Source organism: Xiphophorus couchianus, chromosome 2 (genome assembly GCF_001444195.1).
Source record: "Xiphophorus couchianus chromosome 2, X_couchianus-1.0, whole genome shotgun sequence".
Lineage (NCBI taxonomy): Eukaryota > Metazoa > Chordata > Actinopteri > Cyprinodontiformes > Poeciliidae > Xiphophorus > Xiphophorus couchianus.
Genome location: NC_040229.1, coordinates 18,059,682 through 18,072,591, shown reverse-complemented (window position 1 = coordinate 18,072,591; position 12,910 = coordinate 18,059,682). Strand labels below are relative to the sequence as shown.

The following is a 12,910-nucleotide window of genomic DNA, read 5'->3' as shown; positions in this document are numbered from 1 at the left end:
ATACCAACATAGAAGATGGATAGATAAAAAAGAGAAGTGGAACAAGATGAAGCCTCCTAGTGTTTCTATCACAACATGTTAAAGAGAGATGGTAAGGAAAAGCTCTTGTAGACTGCAGTTTGTGATGCTGTGAAGATGCAGAAGTGCCAAACAGGTAATAGATTTTACACTTTGAAATAATTTTAATATAATACAATGTATGATAGCTAGTCTATGGAAGAGACTTCCAGAAAAGTTGCTAGTAGCTCTACTACTATAATAAGTTTCAACTAAAATAATTGAGTGCTATAGAAAAAAAAAAAGCTTTCGTCATCAGTATTTTGTCAGTTTTAGGCACAAACAAAGTTGAAACAGAAAAGCAGATCAGCTAAACTTCCACAAACTGAGGACGGGCATAAGGAAGAGCATGTGTAGCTGATGCTCTCCGTGTCAGTAAACACTCAATCTCATCTGCAGTCAGCACAGACACTTGTCTGCCTGCACTGTCTGGCTGAGCAGCTTCACAAACACACACAGCCGCAAGAATAGTTGAAGATGAGCCATTGAACCTGTTTCTCATTTCCACACTGCACTACAGACACAATTTCAAGAATCATGATATAGTACATGATTGATTTCAAATTAAGGAATATTTGGACTTGATTTCTCTGACTGAGCCCATGCTGGCACTCAGCAGGGAAGTGAAGGTCCAACAGGAGATAGTCGAAAGGAGGAGGGGGGCGATTTCTCTCTCGCTCGCCTTTCCTCTGGGCGATGCAGTCTGCTGGCTACGACCGCAGGAAGAGAGGAGAGAAGAGAAAGGGGAAGACACGATAGAGAGAACCGAGGAGAGTCAGTCCAGCCTGACTCATCTGCTTGCTGCTGCACTGACGAGAAAAACTCCAGTCGGATGATGTAAGAGCCACGAGAACGAAAGATGGAATTAGAGGTAAAAGTGCCAACAGAAGTTAGGCAGGCTGAAGGGAGGGCAAACACAGCGGAGCAAGGAAGCAGACTGTCGTGATGTTTTAAAATGTGCACTGGCACGCCACACTGCGGTTCTGTTGTCCAGGCTGGGGATGAGCTGCCGATTCTTTTCAGTCGGCATCTCAACAGTTCGTTCCCCCCTCCCTCCTTCCTCTTGCAGAGCTCTGAGAGTCTTCTTTACACAGGAGAGAAGACTGAATTAAACAAGTACTTCTTTGGGTGGTCTGAAAACTCATGCAGGTAGCAGAGGGCAGCACTAGTGGTACCAGAGTTACTCAGTTCAAATGAGATTACATAGTTAAGCCAGAGGGAAAAAAATCATCCAAGCAGGTTAAGGAATTTAGAAAAGGACCAGAGAGAATGTGTCTATTTTTTTTTTTGTGTGTGTGTGTGTGATAGGTTCAGTCAGAAGAGATATCTCTGTGTTTGTCTTGGGATTAAGCAGACTTCAATACACTTTTTTTTTTAACAAACTATAGGAGTCGCAACTATTTCAGCATCAGTAAACACCATCCCACACTTTCTGTAAGATAAACTTTCCAACACTGAACCACCGATGGTTAATGCTATGGATGTGCTACAGTATATATCAGCATTAACATCGGTATTGGCCTATCAATACTGCTGAGATAAATAAAACTGGTCTGAAAACTACTGATGTTTATTTCCATCTTGTTGCCTTTTTGGTATGTGTATCAGGAGCAGGAAGGGAGGCGCTTGACGTTGTGGTACAATGACGCAATGTAGGATTGTGGAGTGTTTAAAGCAGAAAAACAACAGCAGTGATGTGATTGTTTTTTTCATTGTCTCAAAAAAGCAGGGAAGTGCATCTAATATCGGCGCACTTCCGACATTTATTGCGGAAAAATGTCAGTTATCCGCAATAATATCGGATATCAATGTGGGCCCAAATTTTTGCTTTGGTGCGTTCACTATGAGCAGATCAAGGATAATAAAGGTCTCCTTAAGAATAATACAGTATGAAACATGTAAGAAGGATACTGACCAGTGACTAAACTGTTTAAAGACCAATGAAGCAACAGCATTTTTTCTTACTGGTTGATCTATGACCACCTTACTGTGCTGTAATGAATAAAAATTTAATTTTTATTAAAAAATGTCTACCCGTTATGTTAATCCGTTAAACACAGCACAATTAAGATCTCTTTTTTTAATTTTGCGGATACCATCATTGAGCTCAGCTTGCATGTGCATATGGCCAAAAAGGACAAACTGAATGTGTATCTGATAAAATCCGGCAAGAGAAACAAACATCACGAGCTGCAGTTTTACAACTTTTGAAAGCTGCCGTCCCTCGGCACATGAAATGATTTTACCCAACAAACAAGCACATCAGCAAAACAAATTAAGCCCACATGTGAAAGCAATTGGTGATTCAGGGAAATGCAGGAGCAGCAGCATAAACAAGTATTTAGTACAAGGTTAACCACTGAGCATCTGTTAAATTGTTATTCTCTAACAATGTTAGGTTCTGACTTTATCAGGGAAAAAAAAATATGAAGATAGTTTGATTTAAAAAGCAGGGTTTGACTGCTTGGTGCTTCAATTAACGCTAAGCATTTAGACAAAGTAAAGAGTTTTGTTTACCTATGAGACCTCGGATGAATGAGTATTTTTTGTGGCTCAGTGGGTCAATGGCTGGATGACCTGACCTGATGGGTCAATGAGTGGAGAAGTGGTGGAATGGGTTGGTGGGTCGATCAGTACATGGGATGGAGAGTAGCTGGGCTCAATAGGCAAATGAATGGGAGGGTGGGGCTTTGGATGGGAAAGTCAATAGGTATTTGTGGGTTGATGGCAGATGGATGAAAAATGAAGGGGTGGGTCATCGGGTGGAGAGACTAGTGGATATATGGACAGGTTGTTTGAAGTTTTAATTGGTGGTTTGACAGTCAAATGGATGAATAAGTGAATAGAACGACCTCTGAATGGTTGGGCAATGGGGGCATGAGTTGATGGGTGAGTAACTGAGCAAATGGTCGAATGGGTTGGTTAATGGTTGGATGGACTAGTTAGTCAATGAACATGGAGATTGGTGGGTAGATTTTTATTTGCAAAGACAAAACTTTTTCTTTTGTCCACCACTTGTCCACTTCTTTCATTTTTTTTAGAGCACATGGAGCGATGTTTTATCACGGCCAAGTACAACAAATCGTCTGGGAAAAAAAGCAGACAAAGTCCAAAGCAAATTATTCTGACAGCTCTGAACTAAAGTTCTTGCTAAAAGCTAACTTATGTTTTCTGGACTTCATTAAGCCTTGCACAGTGTAGATGTTGGTTTGAGTTTATTTATTTTTTTAATTGAATAATTTCACAAGCATATCATCTTGTGATGTGGCCTGCCGAAGATCTTCCAGATCAGCATCCACAGAGAGCTGGAAGACTCAAAGGTGTTTGTGTTTTCATGTCTACAAGCTGCATTAGCAAAACTGAGGCACATAAACAACCAGAACAACATGAATTAAACCTGCATGTCATCCATCCTGTTGTCAGTCATGTGCCTCTTTGAGCACAACTGGCTTAACTCACATGCAATCAGATTCAAATAACAGACCATGAACTGAGTCCAAACACTGTTCACAGTCACAATTAATCTCATTCATAGAGTCCCTAAAATGCATAATGTTTTCATCTGAAATACCAAGACTTTAACAGGCTAACAAAATGGAACAAAGCATCTTTTTTCCTGGTTTTCTAAGACGTTTAATAAAAAACAAACAATAATTAAACTGACAGGCATGTGTCAAAGTACTTCTTATAATTTAGTTAATGTGAAGTATATTTGTGTTTACCCTTCGAATAGAAAGAAGGTAGATTAAAAGGACAAGAGCAGATGTTGCACATTGCATTTACGTCTTATTACTAAGTTATTGATTCTTCATAGTGGGCAAACTTCACGCTTATTTTTAGCTAATTTAAACAGTTAACAGGCTCATTGTGAAGGAGTTTCAGGAGCTTAAGCAGACTCTGTGCTCTGTGAGCATTTCCACATTCAATATGTAGACTTCTTTTGCAAAGTCACGTCCAGGCCAGACAACCAACATGTGCTAATCCCTCATCACCATGGAGACCAATGTATAAACCTCACCTAACAGACACCTGGCTAATAGATTGAGGGAAATGAAGACAGAAAGGAGGAGAGATCACCTCTTCAGATCAAACAGTGGCAGTAAATCTTGCCATTAACAGCAAATAGATTTTTAAACAACTTTTGAGTACTTTCTGGTTTGCAGGCTTCAACAGCATAACAGCTCCATATTTAGCCCAGACGTGTCCCAGTTTAAACTTTTCTGATTTTAACCCAGCACGCTGCGTCAGCCTAAATACATGTGAAGGTTGAACTGTATAGCAGTCACATTTACTACACCCGTCTGCCCTACTGCATCTAGAAAAATAAGCTACAGCGCACCGGGACTCCCATCCCCTCTCGTTATATGACAGCCAAAAGGGGGAAAACTCTGCAGGATGAGTTCACACCAAGACAGCCAGCATTGCAGGGATCGCGTGTGCTTGAGCAAGGCTTTAGCTCTACATGCATGCATGTAATGCACTTAGCATCAAGACAGTGGTAATCTGTAAATCTGCTTTGCCTTTGGGTGAGTTGGTGTGAAACCTGGCAAGCACAGAGGTGGGACAGATGCACCCACAAAGAGACAGACCGTGTGTGAATGACAGGAGGAGAGTGTGCGATAGGAGGGACAAGAAAACCTGAGAGAGTGATCTATATTACATAAGCAGCTTTTTCGGTCTACTGTAAACAAGAAGATGTGTACTGTACACAAGACAACACGTGGCACAGCTGTACGTAAAACTGGACACATAAAGCACAAATTTAGTAAAATTAAGTCTTTTAAGGCTTACATTAATGTTAAAAGAAAATCGAAATTGAAGCAGCAAAATTTCAAGGTTTATAACACTTTTTCAGATTAAGTCATCCTATTGCCCGCTGCTGAAAGCTTGTGGCTAACTGCTAAGCTAATGCTTTGCAAAGTTTCTTAGATCTGAAATGAGCCAGTTTAGTGCAATTGGTACCAACGTATGAGGCTGGTGACGGTATCTAGAAATTCCAAAGTTTTAGGAAGAAACTGTTTCAAAATGAAAAAATGGTCACATGTGATCCCAAAGGATTAATCCGACCTTCCCCCACCTGGTTTTGCATAAAACCAATTTGTTGGGAAATATTTCTTATTAAGGTAAGGAGTTACAGGATTCATGTTAAGTTAAGTTCATGTTGCTGCAGGCTAGCAACCAGAACAAACGCATCAACGAATAAGTGTTGCTCTATTGAGAACAGAACAGTAAACAGGAATAATGTACTGCACAATGTGCTCTTCAAAGTGAACACTAATTTTTTTTTGTGGGTATTGTTAAAAATATTATTGTTAGACCACTTCAATAATACACACTCATATGCAGAGTACATGTTTTGATGAATGTAGTAGTTCTGAGTCTAACAAATATTGAAGTAAATAAGATTTTCCCCATTTATGTAAAAAATCTAATATTGTATTAAACTAAAAAAGTATATTAATGTATTCTACATGCAACCGGTTAATGTGGTTATAGAGTGAAAATGTTAGAAGAGCCTAGTTTTGGTGCATTTAATGAAAATTTTAAAAAATAATTTTGGTTTGAAATGTGCATTAACAATCATAGCCGATAAAGGGAAAAAAAACTTTCCAATTCACTAATCCGGCCAAATGACTGACGCAAATCTAAAGCATAGTGTAATCCTTTAAAGAAACCTGAATAAAGACTTTTATTTAACTCAATGCTGTGTAATTTCTTGGGTCCAGAATCAGTGCAGTTTATCAAACATTCTTTTAAACATTTTCTTCGAAATAAAATCTCCTGCACCCTGGATATCTTCAGGGCAAGTTGGAGCACAAACATTTACACAGGATCCCTTATCTGACGGCTCAAACAAGCACCGCGCTGGGCGACTGCCCGTGTTCCCCTCATGTTGTCCACCCAGCCACGATCTGGGCAAACGCAGGTCAGGGTCTGGGTGGGACGAGATAGAGAGAAAAAGCAGGACGCGAGGACAAAATGCGACTAACTGAGACTAAGCATCAAACGAGGAGGAGGGGGGAGAGAGAGAGAGCAAACAGAGGAGCGAGAGAGTGCGCAGAGAGGGAGAACGTGAGGCTCCACGTGATTCTGGCTCAGCCACTGCAGGCTGTTACGTAACCGCACCCCCTGCCCTGTCTCCTCATGGACTGAGCAGACTCTCTCCTATCCCTCACCCGGCAGACGCTGCCCGCTTCCTCCCCCCTCCTCCCTCTCACATGGCTCCTCACATGGCTCCTCTCCTTTTTCTCTCTCTCACTCGCTTCTCCACCCACTCATTGTACCCCAGGGGAGCCACCAGCCTCAGCTGCCTAAACTGTCACTCTGTGTCTCTCTGCTTCTGTTTTTTTTTTTTTTTTGTTTGTCTGCCGCTCCCTCTCTCATTATTTCTATCAGTCGCCGTCCTTTCCCTCCTTCTCAGCCTCTCGTGCTGTGAAGCAGCAGCTCCACACTCAGGGCAGAAGGGAAACGACAAAGAGAGGTTACAAACGCACTCATGAACACCCACACAAAGTGACATTTTACAGATTGTTACTGCACCGTCTGGCGTCTAGGATGAGCCACGCTGCTTTTAAAAGGTGACTCCCTTTCCCATCTTGATTCCTTCTGATCCTTTTTTTTCACACAACTGCTTGAGCTTGGGGGGGGGACTTCACCGAGAGCACAAACTGAGAAAGGAAAACCAATACTGGCAGGAATGCATTCTTTTGACAGCTAATTCAGTAATCCCAACTTTTAAGACAATAATCTGACTTGCACATTAAAAACTCCAATGTCTTTCAGGGTTCTCGCACAGTGTTAATGACCAGCTTTCAATTCATATTTCTTAAAGTTTACTAACGTTTACTATTAATTTACTGCAGATATCCTTACAGTCTTTAGTTTTAAGTACAAAACCTTCAAGTAAGGAGAGACAGATGCATGGATGGACAGATAGATGGATGAAGGAACAGATGAATGTACAGACAGAGAGACTAATTGATAACTAGATAGATATTCGTAGTCGCACTTTCATATATAAGCAGATGTGAAAATTTCTTGAATTCTACACTTTTCCAAAATGCAGAAACCCCAGTTATTACACGAGCCTTCAATAGTAACCAGAGTGCACAGAAGCATGCCCATGCACTTCTTTAAACCCTGTTTACCAACTCTTGCCGCTCACTCGTCAGGCCGACGGGAGGTTCAGCAGGACACGGGGTCCTGTCCTCTCTCCTCTCGCTGCAGTATTGATTTGTTTGTTCAGTGCTTGCCCCCCACCTTGTCCTCCTCCCATCGCTTCCCTCTTTTCCTTCTTCTCCTTCTCAGTGTGAACGTGAGCTCAAGTGCCTCCCTGGCTTATGTAACGCAGGCAAACCCGCAGAATACAGATGAGGAGAATCACGGCTCCGGGCCGAAACAACCAGGGAGAAAACAAGGACTCCGTTGCACTACTGACGGCATTATTGCCACATGAAGACATCCCTATATCAAAATTTTAAGTACTTAACGTAATTAATGCATTTTGAAAGGATGGAAGAACAAACTGCAAAAAAAAAAAACAAGAAACAGCAGATGAAGTACTTACAGATTCCTGAAAACTTTCCTTCTTCTCCATCATCTCTCTGATGGTTTCCAGGATCTTTATACACAGCTTTTCCTCTTGCTCCATAAGCTTCTTGGTGTGTTTTATTAATCTGGCAAAGAGAGATCAGGGAAATGTTGTCTTGTTTATAATTGTATTAATTGTTTTTACCTTGTAACCAGGTTGCTATGTATTGCAAATTTTTTGCCCAGGTCCCTCTTGAAAATGAGATCTAGATCTCAATGGGGTTTACCTGGTTAAATAAAGGAATACAATTGATTCCTACAAGTGCAGCAAAAATCTCATAAGACAAACCAATTCCTGATCACCACAGATGGCGTGTTTTAAAGAGCAGCAGAAGAAGAGTGGAATTTGTGATAGTTTTATAGAATGTTAAGAGAATCCTAATGTAACGATGCAAAAACAATTTGTGTATTTACATTTTCACTTTAAAAAAGTAGAAATTTACCTTATTTTTTACTCATTAAATTGGAATTTTGTGTAACAACTCAGCACAAAGTAGGGTTTAATAGTGGAGCAGAAGGGAAAGATACAAGGTTTTTAATATTTCTTACAAATAAAAAAATTGAAAGGTGACACTTCCAACAACATTACATCATCAAACAACAATACTGCAGTCAGATCTCCATCACAGACCGAATGTCTATCGTTTCTACCATGTACTGTGCATACCACACATTATCTTCACAGTTACACACCCCATTGAGTAAAATCCCACCTTTGCAAGCAATTGAACCAGTCTTTCAAAACAGTTTGTGTATTTTATTTTCAGCAAGGTAAGGTCAATTAGTTTGGACAGTTTTATTTATTATTTTGGACAGCTACTTACTTGGACATAAAGGCTCCACTCTCACAGCGTAACCGAGCAGCCTCTGGAAACAGCAGCTCAGGACTTTGCAGAACATCCACCAGAACAGAAAATTCTGCTTGAACTCTCGGACAGAACTGATCCTCCAAATACGACACAACCCCCTTAAAAAAAGAGCCAGAGACATAGAAAGATGCAGCTGGACAGTGCTGGTGAACATGTGCGAAGTCTTTGTGAAGTTATTTGAACTCCACTTCATACAATTTAAACATCTAATCAACTAGGAATGCAATCTTAAAACTTGATGAACATGTTAGAAAATTGAAAACTGAGAGCTAAAGCTTAGCAACTCCAATGTGTTAGACTTCTAGTCCAAATAAGCCACCACACCTGTAGTTTCTCAATGATGTTCTTGTAGTCGGGGCTACCCAGAGGCTCTTTGCGAGGTCGTGAACGTGCAGAGGTCCTCCAGTCTTTTGCTGCTCGCTGCACCGCATTGGTGTGGACATTAAGAGACAGAGCGTTGACCTGACTGTCCAGATCGACTGGGATGGGTATGGAGCGGGCTTTAGCTGAGGACAGAACAAAACAGAGATAAATGCGATAAAGATAAAGAGACACATGGTCATTTTCCATGTTTTTCATGTTTATGCACAAACCATGGGCAAGAATGTGACATTAATTGGGGCCATTTTATGATACGTATGAGTTTTTTGTTTTCAGAACTGAATGATTGTGCAACAAATTATAAAAACTAGATGCTCAGGTTTAAATTCACTGTGAATTTTCTCGATCCGCACAGAGTCAACAAGTTACACCCACACCCAACAAACACATATGAACCATGTAGACTCTCCATCATGTCATGAAAGACCTGGTGTTGTTTCCAGAACCAGAACTAAACAAAGTGATGCAGCACTTAGTTTCTATGCTTCTTGATGATGGAACGAACTCACTGAAAGCCTACGTTGTGCAGAAACCACTGGTTCCAATAAATCCAATAAATGCCTTTTGTTTACACAACTCGATTGATGACACTGACGAATCAACTGTTGCGTGATCACTGACGAGTGATGGACTGAAAATTGGGTTTAAATTTGAAAATTAAACTTTAACTATAAATTTAAATCTGCATTTTAACATTGGTTTACGCTTTTCCAATGGTTCTATGAGACATACTGAGGTCTCTTTTTAAGCAAAACTTAAAAGGTTTGTTATTTTCTATTTGTCTTTCCTCTGATGTGATCTAAAGATCCTGTAAAGTTGAAAAATGGTCTTCTGGTAAACACTGGCATATTGACAGAAATATTAATATGCACTTTCTGTGTAATAAACACAATAAATGATCAAATCTTTGCATTTCCTTTTGTATGAATAGTGCTATATAAATACATTTGCCCTGCCTTTTACAAGCACATTCAAATAAATTTAAATAACCATAAATATCGCTAAAGTTTGATTATGCCACCAGGAATTGGTTTGCCAAGGCTCTCGCTCTTGCCTGCCACCCAACTTGCATGGCACTTGATCTCGACGTGGTGGCCCCACATAGAGGGGAGTCTAGCTGCAGCCCAGCTGAGCTCCAGCAGCCAAAGTGTGACCATCAGGTGCTCTACATGATCTCCCGCCCCTCAGACCTCTATGAGGATGTTCTGGTCTCCCTAATACAGGCGAGGTTTGCCTCCTGATGTCGTCAGGAATGTCATCAGGATCACTTAATTGCTTTTAGTCTGACTGCTCCCCAAACCACCAATTGAGGAGACTCAGACATCTGATCAAGATGCCCAATGTCCGGCTCCCTTTGGAGGTTTTCCAGCTGTTTCCAGGCCCCAGGGGGGACCCAGAACATGCTGGAGAGCTATGTATCCGATCTGTCCTGGAAAGGCTAGGAGGCGTACGGATGCTGATGGATACTTAAGTGTATACGTCAACTTTTTCTCCATCAAGACTCACCGACATCAGCCAGTGCCTTGATACAGGTCTCAATGTTGCTCTTCTGAGCTGAATTAATCCCCTTAAGGTTGTAGATTCTGAAAGCTGACTGGAGCAGCTTGATGAAAGTAGACTGGTTATTCTGTAAAAAAAAACAAAAGAACACAAGATGCTATTCTTTTACAAAGGGCAAAAGTGCAGAGAAATCTATATAAAACAATATCAGGAACACACCAACAGTGGAACTGACAGGACTAATCTGTACAGACTGTAACAAAAACAGCAGTAAGTGCTCTAAATTTAAAACGTCTGCTAGGAAAATCCCAGGTGAATGTGCAGTGACAAAAGAAGCCTGTGGCTGAAATACTGCTACCATGGAGAAGCAAAAAGCTGCCGCATGTTTGACATGAACAGAGTACCTGCAGCATGGAGTAGTTCACAGAGAACGGTGACTCAAAGAAACTCCTGATGATGGCCATCACTGTCTCTGTCACATACTTGTCCAGGGGATCTGGGCGGTTACGTTCCGTAGTGTTGCACATCTTTAACACAAAAGCAAAAGGATATGAACCACTCTGAAACAGACATGTTTCACTTCTCGGAAAGTCCAATGCAGAAGCATTCTTATTATTTGATCTTGAAATTTTGCAATGGAAGAAAAGGATTGTGGTAAACTGCAAGCAGGACCTCTAATGACTTTCTTTCGTCAATGGTTTCCATCTTGCCACTGTGCAATAATGGCCAAGGTTTGGGGTACAACTAATAGTGTCCTGTCAACAAATTCCTCATCATGAGCTATGGGTCTTTGCAATTTCTCCAGAGTTACTCTGGGTTTTTTGGCTGCTTCTCTGATTAATGCCATTTACATTTTAAGATGGAAATTAACAGAGCTCTGCAAGATGTTCAGAACTTAGGAGATTGGTTTTAGAAACTAATCCTGGCTTAAATTTTATTCAACTTTATTCTATGATGAATTTGCATAATTAGATGTTTACACAATATGTTATAAATGGATGATTAGTGCACTATTACTGTAAGCAATATGGATATTGCAAGATAACTGTCCCATGCTAGCCACTTCTTTAAGCAGCAGCCATTCGGATGTTAAACAGACGCAACATTTTCAATAAAACTTTGTTATTGAGATGGAAATATGGAGTCATTGCTTTTTCTCAAACCAGAAAGACGTTATTACTGTTAAGTAAATGTATGTATGTCATATTGTCATCTCAAAATTTGGAAATATTACTGTATAGCACATGTTTTCTTAATCGTTTAGACTTATTTAAAGGATAAACTTTTAGATTTTCATATGCAAAAAATAAAACCATCTATTACTTTCCTTCTGCTTCACAATTATGCACTACTTCATATTGCTCAATCACATAAAATCCTGATAATAAGCATAGAAGCTTATGGTTGTAATGCTAAAAAAAAGAAAGGTTCATAGAATAGGCCCTGCATGTCAGCAGAAGAAACATTGATGAATGTTGAAATGTTTACTGCCTCATTAGGAAAAAATAAATAGTGTGACCTTTCTGTGTGAGTTTTCTTACAGTGGCCATGTCGACCAGGAAGTTTTCAAATAGCCTCCAGATATGAGAAGACGTGTAGATCTCCTTCATTTCCACTTCAGTGTCCACATAGCAGTGATTCACAAAATTCACATATGAAGTTTTAACCTTTGGAGGACACAGAATTAAGACGTTTCCAGATAAAATAAAAAAAAAAAACATAACCCAAAATGTGTCAAAGATTAATCTACAAAGAAAATAAAATCACAATAATGAACCTTTACCTCTGGCACACAGTTGACATCAGTGATCACTTTAACAATGTCATCCAGTGGCAACAGCGAGTTGCACTTCAGCTCAGTGTAGACATTCTTGCCCTCGGTGCAGGCGGCCAGCAGGTCTACGAGCGTGTTGTGGTACGCCAGGGATCCATTCTCATCTGCCCGCTCCTGCTCAGAGGCCATCATCTGCAGCAGCACCGAGAACGACGAGCGGTCGTTGTAGAAGACCAACACATCCTCACCTGCATTCACCAACTGGTTGGACAAACAGAAAAAGAGCAAGAAGCAGATACAGAGGTTTACATTTCATATTTACAAATTTTCCAACTCTAGGTCTACCTAAATCAATTCAAATCTGTTTGAAAAACTTAAAGTTTACAATGAATTATGTAGTGCTGAAGCTATCCATGTCTGGTCTGGGTGAAATACTAGATGGACAAACTGGTGCTACAACTATGACAGCATCTCACTGGCTGAAGAGCTCAACAAATTTTTTTGAGAAACTGGTGTTAAGACGCTTCAGCCTAAGCCTTCCTTCCTCCTTTGACCTGCACTAACAGGTCCAACAGATATATGGAAGATTGCATTTTTGACACTTTTCAAACATCTGTAAGCTATCTGGAATCAGAAACAGTTATTTCAGGATGTTTGTGGATTTCAGCTCTGATTTCAATATTATCCTCCCTGAAAACCAAATCAAAACCAATGCTGACCCTGGATGACCCTCACCCAC

General features: G+C 40.4%; 1 protein-coding gene across 1 annotated transcript in view; it reads right to left on the bottom strand.

The window, feature by feature from the left end:
• The window catches only part of itpr2 (inositol 1,4,5-trisphosphate receptor, type 2), a 63,456-nt gene that overhangs the window by 27,240 nt on the left and 23,306 nt on the right, over positions 1–12,910 (bottom strand). Inside the window, exons 31-37 of the mRNA XM_028037721.1 lie at positions 12,181–12,432; positions 11,939–12,064; positions 10,802–10,924; positions 10,404–10,524; positions 8,841–9,022; positions 8,472–8,614; positions 7,625–7,733 (exon numbers count right to left, since the gene is read on the bottom strand). Coding sequence (XP_027893522.1) covers positions 7,625–7,733; positions 8,472–8,614; positions 8,841–9,022; positions 10,404–10,524; positions 10,802–10,924; positions 11,939–12,064; positions 12,181–12,432 — 1,056 coding nt within the window. The remainder of the gene's footprint in view (positions 1–7,624; positions 7,734–8,471; positions 8,615–8,840; positions 9,023–10,403; positions 10,525–10,801; positions 10,925–11,938; positions 12,065–12,180; positions 12,433–12,910) is intronic.